The sequence below is a fragment of the Muntiacus reevesi genome, chromosome 11 (genome assembly GCF_963930625.1).
Source record: "Muntiacus reevesi chromosome 11, mMunRee1.1, whole genome shotgun sequence".
Lineage (NCBI taxonomy): Eukaryota > Metazoa > Chordata > Mammalia > Artiodactyla > Cervidae > Muntiacus > Muntiacus reevesi.
Window position 1 is genome coordinate 43,421,164 of NC_089259.1, and position 24,065 is coordinate 43,445,228.

The 24,065-nt window shown below is 35.5% G+C and overlaps 1 protein-coding gene across 2 annotated transcripts in view; it reads right to left on the reverse strand.

Moving 5' to 3' along the window:
• DACH1 (dachshund family transcription factor 1) overlaps positions 1–24,065 on the reverse strand; it is a 456,844-nt gene that overhangs the window by 205,123 nt on the left and 227,656 nt on the right. For both annotated transcript variants that reach the window (XM_065902144.1, XM_065902145.1), the window contains exon 3: positions 6,758–6,919. In XM_065902144.1, coding sequence (XP_065758216.1) covers positions 6,758–6,919 — 162 coding nt within the window. The remainder of the gene's footprint in view (positions 1–6,757; positions 6,920–24,065) is intronic.

Genomic DNA, 24,065 nt, shown 5'->3' on the forward strand with positions numbered 1-24,065 from the left:
AAAAAAAATAACTTCTTGCCTTTGATCTTCTACTCAGGTTTCAAAAATCAAAGAATTTTAGAGCCAAAGGCTAAGTGGGCATCAAGCTCCTTATTTATTAAATAAGAAATCTGAGAAATTGAGAGACCTATCTAAGTTACTTATTAGCGATGTTATTACTAGAAGCTAAATCTTCTGACATATTTTGCCTTTTGCTCCCCATCTCAACTTGTAGAAGCATCTAGAAGGACTTGTTTTGATCAGACTATAAGCTTTTCAAATGATAATTTTGTCTTAAATTAGCTATTTATTCTTTATATTTTCACATCAGATTGCCTTAGTTAAAATAGTTCATGAAGAAGAAATGAAAGAAATATTAAATATATGAAAGAGTTGGTTACTACTTTTTAGTTTTTTATTGTTGGAGTAGGCAACTTTGTGGGAAGTGTCAGGATATGAAGACATCTTTTACATAGGAAATGATGTGAACCATATGGCTTATTCACCATCAACTGAATAACAAACCATGGCAGTTCCTACACTTTTAGGAGATGCTTATGTGGTCCTTCCATTAAAATTCCACTAATGTGACATTTGTGAAAAGGTTTATGTTTGGACATACTTTCCTCACCATGTGAGAAGCCACAGACAGCAAAGGCACTGATTGAAAGTGTTTATATATAAATTGAAAGCTATCAGTTCTAAAATATTTCTCATTTCATGTGTCAGAGTTTTTTGGTCTTTTAGGGAAGTCTTGTCTGTTTCCATGTTTACAAGACTCTGGCTGTTAATATTGTTAAATTTTACTCATCAGACAGGAAGAAGGATCTTAGCAATCATTGTTAGGAAAAGAAACATTAAGAAAGTTAAAAAAAAAAGTTCCACATTTAATCTGTTAAACAATGGCAAATTTCTTATGAATCACTGATACTGTAATTGAACTGGAGACATTTTTAGAGCAAGCTTACTTTGGCTTTTTCACCCTCCGATTTGGAATCTGCTCACAGTACTGCCAGCTTAACCAAAAAGGATTAACTCTCATATCCAACTGAGAACACAGATAATTCTCAGTAATTGGTAAAAAATGAAGATGAATGGGGCTGAGAGATAAGGAGCAATTAGCTCATCAGCAGTTACAGCTGTGCACTCAATCCGGATCCATCTCTTGAGTCTCGGCCCCTTTTAAAGAACCTACACAGAAAAGGCACAGGACACCCCCTCCCCGAAAAATTGCTATACCTGCCCATCATTTCTCTAGTCTTCCATTTTATTTCCTTCCTATACAAAGACACCTGTCACAGCATGCTATGTAAATTACTGCCTCTCTCAGGACCTATGTCTAAAGCCAATCTTCTTTTTAAACTTTTTTTTTTATAACAGAAACCAAATGACTACTGTAGACACTCTTAAATTCCCTGTCAATCGTTTCATTATAGCAGCATCATCTGTTTGAAAATATAAGCAATTCCCTCATCTAATTATAGGAAGGATTTGAGGTTCATTAACATTGCCAAAGCAGAGAATCCAACGCGCAACTTCAGAGCTCTGCTTGGTGGCCTGTGTTCTGTTTCCTTTTATTTGCTTTCTCAAGGTCTCCAAGACTTTTTCCTGAAATCACAATATTAATTTTTCCTTCCAAATAGACACGTGAGATAGAAGAAAGGAAATGACTACAATGTAAAATATTTTATTTCTTCGGGACTAGCAAAAAAAAAAGTTAAGGGAATGGTCAGATGGGGAAGATAATTTTATTATCTATCTGCCTGGCTTTTTATTTTTTTAATCACTGTTTTGTTTGTCTGTTGGTGGACAGAGGTAAGAAGTAAGGAATACCACTGAAGAACACAGCTGTTTAATCCCAAACTCAAATTCTTGTTTTTACTCAAAATTCCTATATCCTTTTAACTATTGCAAATTTGGAAAATGCAAACAAATCCTACATTTCAGGCATATGAAATGTGTTCAGTTTGTGGATCACTGCATTAGGGTATTCTTGTCTACTTTCCATGGTGTTCAGAGGACAAACTCTGAAGTCTTAAGATTACTTCACTTCCTCAAAGAAATAACAGCAGTTTGGGGTTATGACTATAGTTTAAACAATAAGATTTTCTTGGGACATCTGTTTTGAGATCACATTTTGAATAGATATGAACTCATTTCCTACGAAGCAAGCAATCTACTATTGTTGATAGCTGTTTACCAGTTCTATGAGTCAGATATTAGCTGGTGGCAAAGGTCCCTCTTAAATCCTCCTGCATTCTTTAAACTGTGTACATAGTGTTTTCCTTAAATAAAATGTTAAGAGAAGTAAAAATGCAGTCTTTTCCTGTCTCTTGGTAAATTATAGTCCACAAATGCTTGTACTTGGAAATAATATTTAATGTATTTATATTTAAAAGAGTCGTTTCCTTTGTTGTCATTAGTTAAGGGAGTAAGATATTAGGTTTAGCAAGTATGTAAATAACAGAGAAACTATTAAGAGATGCTTACTATGTCAATATTTATATAGCATTTAAAAACTAGAAGTTAAATTAAGTTTCCTTTATTTAGATTAAATCGATTGTGATTAATTTAGTATCCTCAAAAATGTGCATGATGCCAAAAAAAAAAGATAAGTAGATAAAACACAGCCACAGAGACTATGAAATTGACCTTGGGTTCACGGTTTTAAATTCTGCCTTTCCAATATCCCAGCCCCAATTTCCAAGCAGCATTTTTTAAGATGGTTATGTAGATCAGTCCTTAAAGCAAAAAAATAGCAATTTATCTGGTCTGTATGTTGTGGATAGTGTTGCCACTAAAAAGAATCCAGGACATTTTTCCTTCTTATCTGCAATGTAGCTTATATCAGCCAACCTGTCACAAGACAGTACTTGATATAAACAAGAGATTGCAAAGACATCTCAGTAATCAATATCAGGATGGCTACAGTATGGAAACCCCAACCAGTGCATATCATTTGTCTCAGCATCTATTTCTATGGCCAAATGAAGCATTAATTCAAATCATAAATCTATGGTGATTTAAATCTGGGAATGAGCACCTGCCTGTTTAATGATTTATTTTGTACATTTCAGTAAGCAGGAGATTTGTCCATATGAACTGACAGGTCACCTTCAGATGCCAGGAGCAGACTGTTTATCACCATGCAGACTAGCATCTCATCTTAGCAAGTAAATATTAAACTAAAAGAATCCAATTGATTGTGGATGAGGGAGAATGGCGACACGGCCATATATTTTACTCAGCCTACTGATGCCTTACTGGGGTCTATCCTAAAGTCCTCACTTCTTCCTAAAGTGATCATTCTGTTGGAAAGATGTGAGCTCAAGGTTACCAAGTAAAATTGGGATGTAAAATAATTATTTGTCAGTGTCACAGGTTTCTTTGAACACCTTTTTTTTTCTGGCTAATTTTTGCAATTGATATTAAGAACTAGACACACTCATCTATAATAAAAACACCCCTCACCTCACCAAGCCAAATAAAACCAAACCAAGCAAAAGAAAAAAAAAAAATCTATTTTCTAGGGCAGCAAGGATTTTATTTACAACCAAGAGGGAGCAAAATAGAGTGTTTCTACACACAGAGCCCTGAAACATTTAACAGAACTTGTGAGCCAGATGAGTGCAAGGGAAAAAAAGAAGCTGAACTGACTTCAGAAATACCACTAGATTTGGCCAGGGCTGAGAGTAACAATACATCATTTAAGTAGCACTTCTCTGAGGGGTTTTCCTACTTCAAAGGGCTGATAGATTCATGAGAGCAAGTACATTTGTATCCTGAAATATAAAGCTTCTGAGATTCTTGGGATTCCTCCTGGAATTCATAGGCTTCAATACCACTTCCTAAGCGCCTCCTGCTAACTGATGTTCCTGGGGATCCACCATATCCTGTTATGACTATCTTACTTAACCACGTCACCCATTAGACTGCATGCCCCGTGAGTGTTGAGACTATTAGGATTATTCTTGAGTTCCTAGAATAAGCTAAAATCAAACACACAACAAACTCCAAATGATGTCACAGATGCCCCCAAATTTCTTCACAGGCATGAAGCTTAACAAATAATACCTAGCAGAGAGCAGAGGAAAACAGGAGGAAACAGTTGATGGCTGTAAAAAGAGGAAGAAGGTGGTTTTCAGGAGGGCAAGCTGGAAGAAATAGCAATAACAATAGCAAAAACAATACCCACACAAGCAACCTTACACACGATCAAAAGTGTGATAAACAGACATTGTAATGAATAAAATGATAAACACTTGACAAATATGCTTTCCATTAATTCTCATGATGTAGATGCTATTTTTTATGCCTTTTTTCAGATGTGGAATGCAAGGCTCAGAAAGTTCACATAACTTTCCAAAGTCACATAGCAGTTAAGAAGTGTTTAGTAAGTAGTAGTTATTAGACACTTACCAAGAGGCAGGCACTGTCCTCAGAAGTAGAGAAAACTGCGGCCCATTTTAAAGCAACTACTATGATCCATGCAAACTCAACTCCCCCCACCATTGCCCTGTACCTTCTCCCGCTTTACCCCCTCCCTGCTCCAAACTCTGTTTCCCTGATCTCCAGGTAAAGAAGAAGGGAGCAAGGCGTATGAAGGATAATAAATCAAAAATTCTTAGAGGATAGTGGTATGCGAGAATAGAAGAAAAATGACAATGATAACATTTTGCCCCCAAACAGCTATAGATATATAACACACATGATCTATGTGTCTTAGGGACCTATGGTAGCATCAATGTTAACGCAGTCTCAAAATATTAAGACCAGCTAGGAAAATTCAAATAAATACCCATTTCTGGTTCAAACTGGATGATGCGTGTCAAAACTAAAAAGTGATATAAACTAGCAAGCAAATACCTTAATGGAAGAAAAGTGATTTCTTCCAACTAAAACACAAATTTAAACTGCTTCTTGTTTAAGCCATTATGATAGTTGAGATACCCAAATAATTATGGTAGGCACAAGGTGATCAGAAAGCAAATGTTATTTCATGATATCAAATGTTAAGAGTATGTCGATGCCTAATTATGTTCTCTTTATCTTATGCCTATTGGTTTCTCCAAAGCCAGTTTCTACTCTGCTGCTCAGGAAATTTGACAGAGGTATAAAGTTTCAATATATTTTGCTTAAGTGTGAATTACACTGACTAACTTCAAGATCCCTCCTCACAACACCAACTACCAACAATAAACCGCACTGAAGTCTTAACTCTCCTAAAATTTTGAAAACAATCCAAATTATGTTTTGGAATTATAAGAATGGTTTATAATGGCTAATCACTTGTTTTTAAGTGTCCAATTTTGCTCTATTTTATCGATCAAAGTAAAAGACCATTATGTTAAAACTATGTGCAGTCAATAGTCTTAAAAAGATAATTACAATTCTTTCATTTTACTTCAATAGTTTTTAACTTTTAAAAGTTTAAATCGAAGTGTGTAAACTATAACCTAAACAATTCACTGCCCTCTTTCTTCTTAATAGCAGCACCGCAAGTGTGAACACTGATGTTTCCTTTAGCTCTTTTCAATTTTTGTGCCATTCTTTGGCTTCTTCCACATCTTTCCATCCTTCTAAGAATTGCTACCACCTTCTTTATCATGCTCTCAAATCAAAGCCATTAACACTGCTCCTTTTCTTTCTCTTGCCTAGTTCTGATGAAAAAGTTCTCTTTTTCTTCTTTTTTTACATTCTACTTCGGCATCACTAAAGTCATGGCATTTTGTGTATGTGTTTTAAAATTACTTCTTACTATGTTACTCATATCTAGCACATGATCTCATGAACTGTTGTGAAAATGATTATCAATGAAGTCCACAGCATTCCTTCCTACACCTATACCCATATATTAAGGAACTGAAAGTATGCAGATACTGATTATTTAAAGAGATAATCTGTTAAAATGCAGCATAGAAAAGAAAATCTAATTGAACTGCCATAACTTACTGCGTCCCTCATGAACATACATGCTGGATATAGTCTCTTGTATACATCTTGTAGCATCTAAATTTCTCCTGTTACATTATATTTTGAGCATGATTTCTATATTTTAAAGAAAAATAACTTGGTGAGGATAAAATGTTGTATCACAAAAACAGAGATACAAAAGATATCATCAATAAAAGTGTAGCCTTCACTTGAAGTTGACTGACAAAATGAATTACCCAAAAGAATTCTGCAAAGATAAAGTTGTTCCTTTTATTTTAAACAGTGACTATTAATCTTACTTTTCTCCACGCCTCAAGAACAAAAAAGGTCAAATTAAGAAGTTGAAGTGGCATAGTTTAAATAAGAGAAATTGACAATGGTTGTATACAGAAAGAATTAATTATCAGCATAATTTTTATTCTTGGCAGCCAGCACTTGAGAAGGCGAAGTGTATGTTTTGCTGCTAAGGCACATTTCTTCTTTGGTAACCAATGAATTAAAAGTTAGCAGTGTGTGGTTTTGCTTATAAATATTCTTCTGTCACCTTGTGTATAATCAGTTATTTCAAAATTCTAACTAATAAAACTTATTTGTATTATGAAATATATTAACTAAAATCTTATAGTAGGAGTTGCAGACTTAGTTAATTCTGACATTTAAAAATAATTTCAATTATTTATTTAGAATACATGTTGTTAGGCTAATTGGTTTCTTCAAAAGGTACACTATCTTCAAAGCTAAAAGGAACAACTTCTTGAATGGTTAGCCAATAGCTGGGTTCTGTAAAAGAAAGTCACTTAGTAACAAAATGAATACAGTAAGTTTCACCGAACAGAAAACTTACCAACACTTGAATTCATGTCCCCATTTTCGGAATCTGCTCCATGTTGGCTATTACTGGCGTGATAGTTGCTCATAGCTTCTAATTTGATTTTTTTCACCTTCATTGCTTCGGCGATAGCTGCATTGGTAGCAGCGGCAGCTGCTGCAGCTGCTGCTGTCAAACCTTTAAAGAGTAAATTAAAAATGAGGTAATGCAAATTCTGATTTTTCACATACGAGTTCATGTACTTTATACAACACATATACAAACATATTGGAGTATCTGATTCCTTTATGCAACACTCTCATATCATATATTCATTCCCAATGAACTAATGAAAGAACATACTGATAGAATGGACAGAATGCTCTCCAAACTCCCACATCAGTATTAGCAGAAGCATAATTCATACACAGAAGGATAATAGTAGAAATAAGGCCAGAATTCTCTCTCAAACAACTCCATCTGACTATGTCATTCCCTGCCTGCTTCCAACACTGTCCAGCTGCCTAATGAGGGCAAAAATATAACCTGCTTAACTTAATTCACCAAGCTTTTCCCTAGACCTGGAAACCTAGCTACTCACCCTAAATCTCCCTGTCCTCATGCCTCACTCCTCTTGTGTTGAACTTGGCCCCAAGGCCCACATGTGCTCTGTCCCTTCAAGCCTGCACTTTCTCACAGACCATCAAATGTCCTAGATGACTCTTATACTTCTCATCCTCCATTGTTCTAGTTCCAGAGTCAACCCTTCTAGTCACTATGCCATGACAGTTATCCAAACAGTTTGTCTCTGTTCACTAAGAAAATGACAGGTAAGAGTGATGATGAGGGGACTTCCCTGGTGGTCCAGTGGTTAAGAATCGGCTTGCAATGCAGGGGACACTGGTTCGATCCCTAGTCAAGGAACTAAGATCTCACATACTATGGAGCAACTCAGCCCGTGTGCCACAACTACTGAGCCTGCATACTCTGGAGCCCGCACTTGGAAGCTACTGTGCCTGCAAACCACAATGAAAAAGCCCATGTGCCACAAGACCTGATGAAGCCAAATAAATAAATAGCTTTTTTTTTTAAAGGAGTGATCATGAAATTAGAAATAACAGTTAGACCAATATGGAAGAGCAGAAAGAGAAGTGTCAGCTTTAGGTACCAGCAGAGGTTTCAGAGCAGAGGAGCGGTCTGTTTTCCTTAGATGTGTGAACTTCTAGTAAGTCAATTTACTTCATCCTGACAGTCTTCAAATCTTCCCTGGTGGCTTAGATGGTAAAGAATCTGCCTGCAATGCAAGAAACCCAGGTTCGATTCCTGGGTCAGGAAGATCCCTTGAAGGAGGGCATGGCAATCCACTCCAGTATTCTTGTCTGGAGAATCCCATGAACAGAAGCCTAGTGGGCTACATACAGTCCATGGGGTCACAAAGAGTTGGACATGTCTGAGCAACTCCATGAACGATTTCTCTTAACTTTAGAACTTTGACATCTGTGAAAGGATATACCCTCCCACTGCCCTCATACTTTTTGCTATGGCTGCTTCAGAGCTTCTGGCTACAGTGCTTCAGCCCGCTCTGAATTTATCTGTATGATTTATTTCCACTCGCAGCTGGTAGATTAGAGACTGAACACCTCTCTCCTTTTCCTCCCCGCTAATCATCACTTCTAGTTACTACAGCAAATAAGTTACTGCCTCAGGAATTAAAGAAAGTTTTGTTTTTGTTTTTGCTTTTGCTTTCCCCTAGAAACCTCTGCTTTATTTTAGAGGTTAGGGGAAGACCTCACCTTTCCTTCAGATGCGACCAAAAACACCCTGACTGACACCTTTCACCCCAATGCAACAAAACTTTCAGACTGAATCTTTGCATTACAAACTGATAACCACCCCCTAAAAAGGCATTGGTCTGAACTAAAAGAATTCATCTGGGTCTGAGCTGAACACTTATTGCCATTTAAGTCCCAACTTGAACTGATTCTCTCCTCTTCCTATGATTGAATTTACTCCCCAGTTACTCATTTCCTTCAAAGATGTTTCAGAACATTTTCTTTCCTGTTCTCTTAAAATTCTGTTTGTGTTTCCCAGAAAACCTCTCTTCCTCAATTCGCCTTGTCACCAGTGTGAACATCCCACTTGTCCTTTCCCTTTATTGCCTGGTGTTGTCCCATCTCCAATTTATGACACATCTTTATCTTTGATTTATGCAGCAGGTAAATCGTGTTCCACAGTATTCAAGCAAAAAAGAAAACCTACCACTTGAGATATGAGTGTTATTATTGGATAGATTTGAATCAAGTTCAGTAGCATGAAACATAACTATGCATGATATGGCCTTATATAAGCTATAAAATCTTCTTAAGTATGTTTTCTTCATCTGTGAAGTCATCCTATTCACGAAGGGATAATAGAAGGATTAAATAAGATAAACTGTGTGAAGAATGTCACATTATGTTTAGTAAAAATTAGGCAGGCCTTGGGTTCTAGTTTTTACTTTAATAAGTCAAGTCCAGTCTTAGCTGTGATTCCTGTAGGATATGATGAGCTGGCCACAGCCCCCTCAGCTAGAAGATCCTAATTCTCCTTATCTGCCTGCACTAACCCTTGACTTTTAAAAATGCTTTCAATAATTTTATTATGAAAAGAGTACTTATGATACACTTTTATTTTTCCACTTGACATTTTTCTTGCCAGGCTTACATTTCTAGTACAAATTCCAACAGATAGTTGTGTGTAAGATACACATACATGCTATAACTTAACTATAATACTTTTAAAATATTCTATTTTCAGTATGGTTTCATGATGACAAGAAGAAAGCTATTGAATTTGCAACAGTTGCTGATTTCAGTTCTACTAACTCACCTTGATGTTGGATGGGTCCTCAAATTTAATTCTTTAATAACTTTCGAATTCGGCCAATTTTCTCCATCTCTACTAGCTTTCCCTAGTGCAAGCTGTTGCTTTTTCTTCCATGGAGTATTGTAATTATTTCTTAACAGCTTTTATTTTCTCTACTTTCAATCTCTTATGATTCATGCAGTGGTCAACATAACCTTATGAAAATGAAAATCCATTCCTGGCATTCAATGCCTGCTCTGAGGAGCAAGCTGGGTGCTTCATGTGCCTGTCAGGGCCCTGTGTGTTCAGTCCTCTGTTTCTCTCTATGGCATTATCTTTCCACCAGGCTCCTTTTGCTCTCTGTGCTTCAGAAACATAGACATCTTTCACATCTTCTAACAGACATTTCCTCTTTCAAATTAGACTCTGCACATGGTGCTCAAACTTTCTAGAAAAGCTGTCCAGTCCCATACCCCAAACCTGTCCCTGCATCCATCATGTGATGGCTTAAATATGATGCTCCACAGGGAGCAGGCTCGGGATCTTGACGCTTTAATCAACTTCCTTAGTGGTTCAGAGAGTAAGTAAATGCCTGCAATGTAAGAGACCCGAGTTCAATCCCCGAGTCAGGAAGATCTCCTGGAGAAGGAAATGGCTAACCACATTAGTATTCTTGCCTGGAGAATCCCATAAACAGAGGAGCCTGGCAGGCTACAGTCTACAGCCTTGCTGAGTCGAACAGAACTGAGTGACTAACACTTTCATTTCACTTTTCTTTTTTCAGTGGAAGCAGGCTTAGGATTCTGACTCCTCAATCTACCTGGGAAAGAGCCCCAATACTTCAAGAATCAATCTAAGACTTGCTTATTTTGAAGAGCTGACTTTCCCCAACATACTCCACAAGAGTAGTGCTTGTGTTCTCAGCTCTGATGAATGAGAATTTGTCTTCTCTGTGCATTAGAATCACTCACAGAGCTTTAAAACCATACAAAGAGCTGAGTTCTATCGTCTGAGATTCTGGTTATTTTGAGTTGTATATTTGAGTTGAATGTACTGCTCCTTGGGTTAGTTTAATGTGAAATCTGAGAACACAAACTCACTCCCTTAAACTTTTTTTTTTTTGAGGGGGAGAGTGGGGAGAGGGATGTTGCTCTGGGGTTAGTTAGGAATGACTCCTTTAACTGGGTTATAACACCAAAAGGACAGAAAAACATTCTTAATATAAGTATCTCAAACACTGAAACCAAAGCCTGGCACAACTTGTATCTGAATGAAAAAAAATGCTTCTGAAATTGGATTACCTGGAAAGCCACAAGAGAAATATGGACATTATTTTGACAATATCGGGCTTCCCTGATAGCTCAGTTGGTAAAGAATCCACCTGCAATGCAGGAGACCCTGGCTTGATTCATGGGTCGGGAGGATCTGCTGGAGAAGGGATAGGCTACCCACTTCTGTATTCTTGGACTTCCCTGGTCGCTCAGCTTGTAAATAATCTGCCTGCAATGTGAGAGAACTGGGTTTGATTCCTGGGTTGCGAAAAATCCCCTGGAGACGGAAACAGCTACCCACTCCAGTATTCTGGCCTGGAGAATTCCATGGACTACACAGTCCATGGGATCACAGTCAGACACAACTAAGTGACTTTCACTTTGACAGTATCAATGTACGCCATTAAAAACACTTTATATATATATTGCAGTCAATAAAAATATACTAACAGTAGCAAATCTCATTAACGTAATAAAAACCATTTACTCTCCATTGCTGGAGACAATTACAAAAGTCTCACGTTCACTCCTGCATTTATTGCACTTTCTGTTGGCCTTGTCATAGCCCTTTCAAATCTCTCATGTAATTCTCAAATCCCCTCTGGCTGGCTGCCTCTACTAAAAACTTACTTTAGAATATAGACACTCACTTTTGAAAGAGGTCCCATTGTATATTTTGTTCCCTACTGAAGCTGCCTTTGAAAGGAGAGTGTATAACAAATTCACCAAAAAAATCCAGTGTTTGGTCTCTGTTTCATAGAGAATACAGAGTGTTTAAACTCTTCCTATGTAATCAAGAATGGTTTGCTGGTGCAACATGCATGGACCTAGAGATTATCACACTAAATGAAGGAATACAGGGCAAAGACAAATATCATATCATGTCACTTATATGTGGAAATAAAAAATGATACAAATGAACTTATTTACAAAACAGTCTCACAGACTTAGAAAACAAACAATGGTTACCGAAGGAGAAACTTTGGGGGAAGGATAAACTAGGAGTTTGGAATTAATGGATACACATTACTGTATGTAAAACAGAAACACAACGAAGACCTAGTATATAGCACAGGGAACTATATTCAGTATCTCATAATAGCTTGTAATGGGAAGGAATATGAAAAAGTATAAATATGCGTATATATGTATATAACTGAATCACTTTGCTATACACCTGAAACTAACAAGACATTGTAAATCAACTATATCCAATATGAAATAAAACTTTTTGAAAAAGAATGGTCTACTTGTGTAAACACTGGTAATCCATAACATTTACCCCATACTTTTCCGCCCTGTGTAAGCTTTTCTTACCTAGAACTCTTTCCACTTGCCCCACATTCAGATTTCATGACATTCTCCTTCAATATCCCACCCTGAAACAGCATATTTATGACTGCTTTCTACTCTTTCCAAACAAAACAAGTCATTTTTTTCCCTAAGAATGAGGTAATCCAGTTTCTTGAAGTGATCATCTATATCAAATCCAGCTGCAGAGCATGGTGAAGTTGAAGATTATCTTCCCTGGGGCCATATTCACAGAATCTATCTCTGAGATGGGCTTCCCTCATAGCTCAGTTGGTAAAGAATCCGCCTGCAATGCGGGAGACCCCGGTTCCAATCCTGGGTCAGGAAGATCCCCTGAAGAAACGATAGGCTACCCACTTCAGTATTCTTGGGCTTCCCTTGAGGCTTAGTTGGTAAAGAATCCACTGCAATGGGAGACCTGGGTTCGATCCCTTGGTTGGGAGGATTGTATAGTCCGTGGGGTTGCAAAGAGTCAGACATAATTGAGCAACTTTCACTTTTCATCTCTGAGAGATGGACTGAAAAATCTGTATTTTTATCTTTCAACAAGTTGATACTCTGCCCTTAGATTTTTTGATGACAATAATATACCATATTAAAGTGTGGCTGCATTTTACAATAAAAGCTTATTAGCCTGGTAGTGGGTTTTGAAAGTGAGTATAGTTCAGAATCTACAAGGAAACTTGTTAAAATTAGGATGACTCAATAATCGGGATCTGAGACACACTGCTGTAGACTCAGACTCAGAACTGTAGGTTCAGACTTTGGAGAATTGAGTGTTCTATGCCTGTAGCTTAGCACAGCAGAACAAAGAGGCCAAGCAGGTAACGCTGCATTTCTGTGTGATACAAATGTGATTAAGTCAACCAACCACTTACACTGACAAATCTATTTGGTATACACAGTAACTGTTAACCAAGAGCTTGAGTAACTTCTGATTCTTCAATCATGTAGAATTTTTATCAGATTTCTTTCTCATTGGGGGAAAAGTTATGCGTATATATAAGACACACATAGTGCGTGTGTGTGTGTGTGTCAGCACGCATGCACGTGCATAGTGATGAAACAAATAAGTGAATAAAAAAACTCTTCCACTAAGGAAAGATTAAACCATTTGTTTTACTTCCTGAAATTTTCTTTTTTATACACCCCAAGAACAATCATAGTATCTTATACACAAAGATCAAAACATGCTCTAAACTGAGTAGTCAAATATAGTGGAAATTTATTTTATTTAAAACGTTTAAATCCTATTTTATCATCATCAATGGGGAGACTTTAATGTATGCTTAAAATTCTGTCATTGATAAAATAATGTATTGAAAGACAGTTTGTTTTTTTAAAAAAAAGTCTTCCTTCAGAGAAAGGATAATAAGTCATGCATACATTGTGCATTCCTAGACTTTATATTGGCCCTCGGAAAAGGGACTATGAACCAAACTTTAGGTAAAATCCATAGGCCTTAGAGCATGAAGAAATATTTAGGCTTTTTTTTTCTATCTGATCTTTATAAACTCTCACTTACAAAAGAATGAGCATATTTTTGCAGAGCATTTAGAAATACAGCTTGTCATATTAGCATCTGAATTACACTACAAACTCATTACTGTGGGCTCCATCCTGTTTGCTCCTTCAGAGCAAATTCTACATTAGCTTTTAACTAGCTATTGTTAGATTTTTTTCTTTTAATCTTGGCTTATAGGTTTCTTTTAATAATACTTTTATTTTTTGAAGCTCCATTAAAATCTTTTAAAGTTCTTTTTGAAAAAGTGACTTACATGGAAATTGCTAGTTATATAAACTCACTATCATAGAAAGAGTAAACCTATGGTGGTTGAAAGAAACACTTTAAAGAGTCGTACAAACTTTGGACAACAGGCATCACATTTTTATGAAATAATGCAGTAAGTTATATAATTCCTAAACCTTCAAAATTTCTATCTTTAAAACAGAGATACCAGTTTTGATCAGTAGTGTTGTGGGGAATAAAGGTAAAATAATGCACATAACAGCTAAATCCTCTGCAAATGGCAGTAAAATTTTTCAAGTAACCCATAAAATCCAGCACACCTTTATTTAGTTTTACATTTGTTCAATTATTCACAAAAATGCAAATATGACAAAAGCTATCCAACAGTGTAGGGTTAGAATCTAGCCATTTGACAAATGGACACCTGAAAATCATGCTTCTATCAAATCATTTGACTTAGTAGTCTATGTCGATCAAATTTATCATAAAATCATTAAATTTCCACTCTGTGCTATATTGACACAAAGTCTTTGCTACTTCAAATTCGATATCCAAAATCCAATCCATGGGTTTATCATTTGGAAGAGAAGCAGGCATTATTATTGCTTAAGAGCCTTTTCCTTGCAAAGATAGTATTTTCTTTTTGCTCTCAACTTTTATCAAAAGAGCTTTTAAATACTTCAAATACTGTTATACAATCTTGACTGCTCTCTCTAAAAAGGGAAAAGTACCCCCATTCTATTTATTTCAAATAAGTTAGTATCCCTAGTTATAAAGAGTAGATTACAACTATAGATTATAAATATCAATAAAAGAGACATATTGCTGTCAAATTCTTTCTCTGATCTGTTTGTTTGCTCATTAACTTGAAAGGTCTAATCTTTGATCTTTGGTTTCAAAGACAACAAGATGACTTCCAAATGTTTGATATGTTGTCTACTTTTACATCACATTCCATACAAAATGTATTTTCCAAGACTTAATGGCTAAATAAAATTAGTTATAAGCAAGAGATAGTAAGCATTCAAAGCTTCCATACGATAGACTTTTTATGAGTCTGTCACTTTAACCAAACTTAGAAAAAAACACTTTAACATGCACTCATTTCTAGCCAATGGTAGTTATTATTAATATTCTGGAATTGATAAGTTATTTATGTCTGGCATTCTTCCTACTGATTATTCAGGGAGACAGGCGGCTTATAAATATCTCATCACTCCACCGTCACAGAAATTTCATCGACAGTGCTCATGCACAGCTATTAGCAATATGAATCTAACCATTACAAGAAGGAGGAAAATCGAACATGTGGCATTAATACGCAGTCCTGGTTCCTAACCATCTGATAGGCAGATGGTGTGAAGCGGATTCTCCAGCTGAAATGAAGGGGCACATCATTTAAAACCTTGTTTGCATTCTAACTGATATCAGTGCCATATTGATATACATGATACATCATGGCAGTATTTGAACAATCTAGTTTGTTTCAGTCATAAATGTTTACAACCTTGTTTTTTTTTAATCTTATAAGCATGTTCAGAAGAGTGTATTTTTAATTTATGAAACCTATTGTTTACTTCTGTTGAACTAGAAGATTAGAGAAAGCAAGAATATTAAATTACCTCAACCAGAGCAATATAACCAAGACAGATGAATAAAGTGGGTTTCTATTTTCAATAAAGGATGTTAGTAAAGGAATTTTAAAATTAGCCCAGGCATTTTGTGCATTAAATTCATTTATTCATTTAAGCCTTCTAGGTGTTTCTCCCCCAAGTGGCATACAGAGATACTTAATGTTTTACATAGTCATTCATTTAAAATTCTCGCTGTGTGCAATTAATCTTGTCCAACAATTCGATTCAGAAAGTAAAACATCAAAAAGCATAGCTCATTTCAACAGTCATTACTGTGAAGTAATCTTTCTGCTCCTGACAGGTCCTATAGACTTTTTGCAAAACTCTGTTGAAGGTGCATTGTAAGCTCCATATGAGTTTGAATTACAACTCAACTGAAATCACTCCAAGTCTTAGAAGAACTCTTGGCTCAATATAACAACTTGAAAACACCAGTACCTTTTTTCCCCTCTGTTTTCTTCCTATCCTTATTTAAATGCCAGCTGTCTAAAAAATTGAAACTAATTTTCACAGTTATTTTATTTCTCAATACTTTCTATTAAATGGAAATTATGATTGAAATATGTCTGTCCTCACCATTAAAAGATTAAATAACAGAAATGATAAGCAATTAGAATAAGTAACTTTACTGCAAAGCAGGAGAGGCTGAAGATTTTGAATGTGAGTTTTTCTCCTAAGGTACATTAGAAAAGAAAAATTGATCTTCGAGGCTGTTAATGTAAACAGTCCCTATACCAGTTTCCAGTTTTCAATTGGTTAAACTAGATTTTTAAATGTTTGGATTAGTAACAAAAAATCTACTAATTTGGAGAAATATACAGGAAGTGTATTATAATCTTGATAATGACTAATAAATCAAGTATACATCAAGTTTAGCATTCTTTACTGATTAGCTTGAAATCTGCAGCCTCACAAAGTTTACAAAGTAACAGCAATAGTGAAGTCAGAGAGAGTGAATCCCATGGGGATGTCATTTGGCCAGATGTAAAATCACTGAGAAATCTCCATGGAAGTTTTTGAAACACTCAACTTCTAAACACTAACCTATAGAATCAGGCTGAAACAGAATCAATTCAAATGTTTCAATTACTATGATTTAAAATAAGAAAATATGCAATTTTTGGAAGTTAAACCTGACACAATGTTTCGAATATAAAACTTTTACTTCTACTCCATCTGTTAACATCACCACCTTTAGAAAAATATTTAACAGACACTTGGAATCTGGACTTGTAAAACACAGAGAAGAGAAAGACTTTATCTACTGCAACTCTTTTATTTTACTGATGATGCAACTTAGGGGCATCTAGGTTAATCATTTCTATAAAGTTACACCATTAAATAATGATAGAGTAATCCCAATTCCCCTAACTCCCTCTTCAGTACTGCCCACACCGACTCTGTCCATAAATGTAAAAAGAAAATTACAGAATACAGTAAACTATGGAATCATCGAAGGAAAATGAAAGCTGTTTGCTTAAGTAGCTTATGGATTGCACAGGAAGTCAAAGTTATAGATGCACAGATAATATCACAAGTATAAGTTAACTTCACTTAACAAACTGATATAAATGTTCATTTGTGATTCCATTTTATAAAATTTAGAATCTATTTGTCGTGAAAACAATGGTCATTCAACTTTCTTTTTGTTCAGTCACTAAGTCGTGTCCAACTCTGACCCTATGCTCTGCAGCACACCAGGCTTCCTGGTCCTTCACAATCTCCTGGAGTTTGCTTAAACTCATGTTCACTGAGTGAGTGACAGCATCCGACCATCTCATCTTCAGTTGCCCCCTTCTCCTCTTACCCTCAATCTTTTCCAGCACCAGGGTCTTTTCCAATGTGTCGGCTCTTTGCATTAGGGGGGCCAAAGTATTGGCGCTTCAGTATTAGTCCTTTTAATGAATATTCAGGGATGATTTACTTTAGGATTGACTTTCAACTTTTAGAATTGACATTCAACTTTGTGCACAAAACTTTTAACCTGTACCACTGATGAAATATATTGTTCATAACACTACCCTGAGTCTTATATTTTAAATACAGAGTAACAAGAAATAGAAGAAAGGCAAATAAATTATTTTCCTCTCTATATCTTGAATACAGAACAACTGACAAATATAAAAAAAATTGAAAGAGGTAATCTTTGTCTTGAATTGTCAATAAATTGCTCTTCTCATTTCATTATTCCATTCTCCACTAAACTGGACATCAGATGTTCTCACATTTGTCTATGGCCCAATATTTCTTACTACCTACATGACTCATCAAACCAAATTACAAAAAGCATTGACCCCAGGCAGGTGGCTCTTACCAACCTGAGAGTAACTGACAGTATTAACATTCTGCAAGGATGTGTTTATAAGCGGCCACTTGTCAATATATTGGTAACAGTTCAGGCAGGTAATAAGTGAAAAGAGAAAACAGTGTCATAAATTTAATTTCCTGTCAAAGAGTCACCTCTTGACACTTTAGTTTAAGAATAATCTTTCCACATGTTTTCTACTTTTCTCAACAGCATGTAAATCCTCTTCTAAATCCTTTGATACTTCAATAAGTCTGTCTTTTTTTTCTTTTTCTAGAATCATCATAACATGCAGGACTCTGCCACTGTTTGTTGGTGAAGAGAGGAGAAGATGAGAAAAAGTTATAATAGAAGTGATTGTTTGACATGTAAGTCTTATTTGTGGGAGTTATCCAATGAGATAAATAACTGGAAAAAATGTAATCATAAAGTTTATTTGATATAGTAATATAAACCTTTTTAAAGTAAAAGACTCAAGATATATATATATATATATATATATATATATATATATATATAACACTTTACACACACATATATAAATGCATCATTATATATATATATATATATACACACACACACACACACACATATACATATATAAGTGGACTTCCCTGATGGTTCAGTGATAAAGAATCACCTGCAACACAGGAAGTATACATTGGATCCCTGGGTCAAGAATATACCCTGGAGAAGGAGAGAGCAACCCACTCCCATATTTTTGCCTGGGAAATCCCATGGACAGAAGAGCCTGGCAGGCTACAGCCCATGGGATGCAAAAGAGTCAGACATGACTTAGCAACTAAACAACAACATATATATATATATATATATATATATATATACACACACACATATATAATGCCACATACACATTTTCTAAATAGAGGTCGGGATCTGAGTTATTGAATAACAACAGGAGAAGGAAGTGGCAGCCCACTCCAGCATCCTTGCCTGGAGAATCCCGTGGACAGAGGAGCCTGGCGGGCCATGGTCCATAGGGCCGCAGAGAGTCGGATACGACTGAAGTGACTAAGCGCACGCTGGATAACAACAGGAAAAGAATGGAAGGACCATCTGAAGCAAGATATCCTTCACACATTTGTCATGAGGTTCTTATATTTATTCCATCATTTCATTGAACCTCCATACTCAGCCTATAAGTAATGTATTTTTCTTATATGATTTCAAGAAAAATATGAATGGTGATAGCTCAATTGTAGTGTTTAGAAATGTATGGTTTTGGTTACTGCTTTAAAGCTGACCTATGGAAAAGAATAATTCTGATTAATTCAGAAAAATAGATACTTCCACATGACAAGGAAGATCAAAAAAATATATAGCTCTTCATTCACAACTTCAAGTTGTTCACCCTCCTCTAAAGGGTGGCGGGAAACCTTTATTATGACATGCTTTTGTAGTCATAGTCATGATATTTAATTTTCTTAGTGTAATTTAGACCAGTTACTTACAATGTATGATTTTGGGACAACCTTGCACTTATTGTTCAAGAAATAAATGCTGTCTATGTTTAAAATGATTTCCCCTTTGAGGTTTGATTAGTATCAATCCAGCTCACCTAGGAAAAGAGCAAGTGGATGTCAAGGAAAATTACCAACAGTTGGCATTACATTGCTTCTTTCTTTCTCTCTCTTTTTGCTTTTTTGCTGCAAAAATCATTATGACAGAAAGAAATATCTAATTTCTAATATGGCAAGAAATGCAAGTCTTTTGTACATTTCAATAAAACCTTTCACTTTATTTCAAAATAAATAAATAAATTATAATTTAGAGCAAATATTCCATTTTCCTTACATCTCTTCATTTATGAGTGAAGTTTGTCATTGCACTGATCCAATGGCTTCTCTTGACCTAATTTATGTTGTACCATGAGATTCTATTAAAAGAAACTAAATCACTACAGTAGATTTATTCACCTTAAATAATTTAAGCTAATTGAAAAAGAAGCAAACTGAAACTAAAACACTTATCTCAAGCATCCAACTTCTGCATATCAATTAGTAATTTAAACAAACAGCTAGTCATAACACTTCATGTGAAACATGGACCTATGCTGTGTACACAATTCTGTACTTCCATGAAGTTGAAGAAAGAAATAAACGTCAAATTTGAGTCCGAAATCATATGTATCTATTCTGGAGTCATTCAGTTCAGTCACTCAGTTGTGTCTGACTCTTTGCAACCCCATGAACTTCAGCACACCAGGCCTCCCTGTACATCACCAACTCTCAGAACCTACTCAAACTCATGTCCATCACGTCAGTGATGTCATCCAACCATCTCATCCTCTGTCGTCCTCTTTTCCTCCTGCTTTCAATCTTTCCCAGTATCAGGGGCTTTTCCAATGAGTCAGTTCTTTGCATCAGGGGGCTAAACTATCGGAGTTTCAACTTCAGCATCAGTCCTTCCAATGAATATTCAGGATAGATATCCATTAGGATGGACTGGTTAGATCTCCTTGCAGTCCAAGGGACTCTCAAGAGTCTTCTCCAACACCACAGTTCAAAAGCATCAATTCTTTGGTGCTCAGCTTTCTTTATAGTCCAACTCTGGAATCATTGGGCAATTTCAATAAAATATTTTCACTGATGGATTTGAGACTTTTCTCAATTTACCCAAACAATTTTGAAAAGAACACATGGCAAAATGAGAGAAATCTGGCAATACATATGGCATTTCAAATTTATAACATACCTTAAGCAAAACAAATTTTAAAACATTACTGTTATTCACAAAAGTTACTTTTTCATAATAAACAGAAGCTGAACTCCTATGGGTTAGTTTAAAAATAAAGGATCTAGTTTAATATTATTATAATTATATAGTGTTCTTCTCACATATCTTGTTGGTAAAAGTTATCAAATATCAATTTAAGTTATGTTAATAGTAGCTTATCACGTTATTGCAAATTATACTATGCTAATTGTTCCATCATTACAGAACTCCATTTGTAAATGCAATGGTCATTTTTCTCATGCAATTATTTATTTTATAATTCAGCCTTTGTTAATACCTGGAGTGTGTGGCGTAATCACTCATAAGACAGTTTTACAAAGAATTAAAAAGCTTTTTGCAGTATTTTTGCCATACATCTTCTTTCTGAGAATTAGAAAATTCAAACATAACTTTATCTTGGAAGTAAAGCTTTTTGAAATATTGCTAAAGTGCATATTGAATAAAGACAACACACTTAAGCGGACTTTCCCCCCCTTTAAACAGCATTCATCTTTTCAAAAGCAATAGATTCTCAGTCCACACGGAGTCTATTGCATTATTCATTTCATGTGCAACCTCATGCTGGACCATAAATTGTTACTTTATCTAATCAAAGGAGACTTAACTCTACAGAAGGTCAAAGGTTTAATTTTGTGAAGTATTATCTTACGCTATGAGTTTAACCGAAAAATAGAAGAAGAAAAACAGCCAAGAAACTGGTAATAAATGAACCTTTATTGCCTCAGGCATTGGCCTAGTTAATAAACTTTCATTGAAGGTTTCTTTCAACTGTTACGGACAATGAGAGGAAAAAAATCTTAAATTACAGCCATGTGTGACTTTTAAAGCAGTCATTCTTTTTTATCTCAACCTCCCTAGCTCAGGAGAAAAAAAAGACAAAGAAAGATTGTCTTCGATCTCTTAACCAAAAATGTATGTTTCTAAACAGATGAAAAAGTGCAGATAAACTTTTCTAAAAGCAGAGGTCAGCTTTGAACAATATAAAAAATGCATTCTTTAGGTGTTGAATCTTAGCGAGCAATCTCTCTAGCTAAATGTAAAACTACAAAAAAGAGGATGAAGACAAGCTGTTTCTGCAAATATAACTCTTAAATTGGGTCTTCTACTTAGCAAAACATGATGCTTTATTAACTCACCATTAGTGCACAAAATTCACCATAGATTTAAAATTAATTAAATATACTATAAATAAGTACATTATTTATGTACTGTCTGCCCTGTTTAGACCAAAAAAAAAAAAAAAACCTTCTTCTATTTTCAAAATCAAATACACTTAGAAACTAAATAATTCATGTTATTGCTAGGCAATTCAAATTTTTAAGAAGTCTATCTATTTAGCTGACACTTTCAACCGATAATCACTCATGAGTAGTTTTTTTTTTTTTTTTTCATTATTTTCTAGCAAAGAAAATGAACTGAATTCTTCTGAATCAATACTCTCTTTTTTGTCTGAGATGTGTATTGCTACTCCGGTGCTTGCTCTTTTTGATTTCCACTGGCATGGAATACTTCTTTCCATCTTTCAGTCTGTAGGTATCCCTAGATCTGAAGTGGGTATGTATAACTGAACTACTTTGCTGTACTCTGAAACTAACGAAACTCTGTAAATCAACTGTACCCCAATGTAAAGTTAAAAGTTAATTTTAGAAAAACTCCTTCTTTTAGGAAGCACTATACTGAGCATAAAAGTTATTATGACCCAGATTGCAATATCTTTATCTCCACACCACAGCATAAATAAGATCGATTCTCACATCACCAAAAGAGTTCACCTAAGCTGTGAGAAAGGGAAGATGCGATATTCTGCATTTTACTTTAGATATCCTAAGACACAAGGGATACTGGCTTGATACTCTGAACTGGACACCCCTACTAGATTCTATTCACAAACCACATCACTCTCAGCAGGGCCCCCAACCCTCTTCCCACCTGGCAGCATACGGACAGAATTGGGCTTTACTTCATTCCAGGAACATGTCCCCAGGATGCTATCTTGGGTCACCTTTGAATCCAAACATGATAGCTGCTTACACCAGCAGGACCACGTAAAAGTGGGAGCAGGCTCCCTACTAAGAAATACACTTTAACACCCGCTGGGAGACATTGAGTCCTCCCAGGGTCAAGGATGTAAGGACATTCATAGTAGCAGCTTTGCTTCTTTACTATTTTTGCCTAGAAGAGAAAGAGAGACTAAGGAGAAAGGAAACCTAGAAATTAAAGGTGTTTAACATGAATTCTGAATGGAAAAAAAAAAAAGTTGGGTTATTGGCATAGAAAGTTGAGGATAAAAACATACATCTTCCAAAAACATAGTTAAATCTGGATATCAGAAACTGAAGCAGAGTGAGACAATTCATTTTCATTAATTAGTAGATGGTTTTAGAATCAATGAATAGTTTTGGATTTCATGCAAGAAATCATGAAGTGCTACCCAAAGGCGACAGTGAAAAATACTTTCAATGATAAACTTTTTTTTTTTTTTTTTTTTGCTGCACTCTATTTTCTACCTAATTTGTAAGCATGCATATGGTTGGGGAGCAAAAGGAAGAAAGAGTGAAGAAAATGAAGGGACATAAACTGCTAGACCAGAAACACTAGATATCAATGTGTATAGTAAATGGCTATTGTATGCATTTGTGGATAAAGAACTTAGTAACAGCAAGGATGGTCATGCTTTATATAAATTTCAGTTTTATTTTTTTTTAATTACCAGTTTTTGTAAAAGGCTGAGGAACATTTAGGAAGTGACCCCAAGGTCAGAGACGCATGGGAGAATAACGAAAACAGGTATCACAAATCCAATTCTTCATTCCATTAATCAAAGTTTTATGGGTTTGAGAAAGTTTTGCTACAGTACACAGAGAGGATAAGAAAAAAAGAAAGATCAAGGGAATTCAAAGGATTTATTAAAAGTGCAGACAGTACTCTGACTAGTGTTTTAGCTAGATAGACACAATTAATTAATTGTAACGTTGTGAAACTCGAAAATGCTGAAAGAACGTGCTCATGCCTGCAATGCAGTAATGTAGCAAAATACTTATAATCTTTCAACCACCAGGAGCTTTTGTTGGTTTTTTAACCTAATCCACAGCTTGACATAGATCCTAAGGTAATGGAACACAGTTCTTTGATTGAAATAATATCTAAACATTGCTTCACTAGCCCGGTGGCCTAATAGAAGTCTGTCTCTCTGAAACTTGAGAAATTTAAGTTTGGAAACAAACTCAGACACTGAGCTCTGACTTGTAAGTCCTTCAAGAAAAGCCTCTGAGACAGGACTATGCCCTTTCTAGTTTAACAAGACCAAAAACAGACATAAAACTTCTCCAATAGCTTTTCTTCCAAACAGTGAGACAGTCAAAACAAACCATTTAGTTCAGCCACTAAAAAGTGACTAATAATAAGACAACAGTACAGTGTTGATAATCACAGAGAGCCTAATATACGTCATTAAAAAGCTAAGTATTTCACC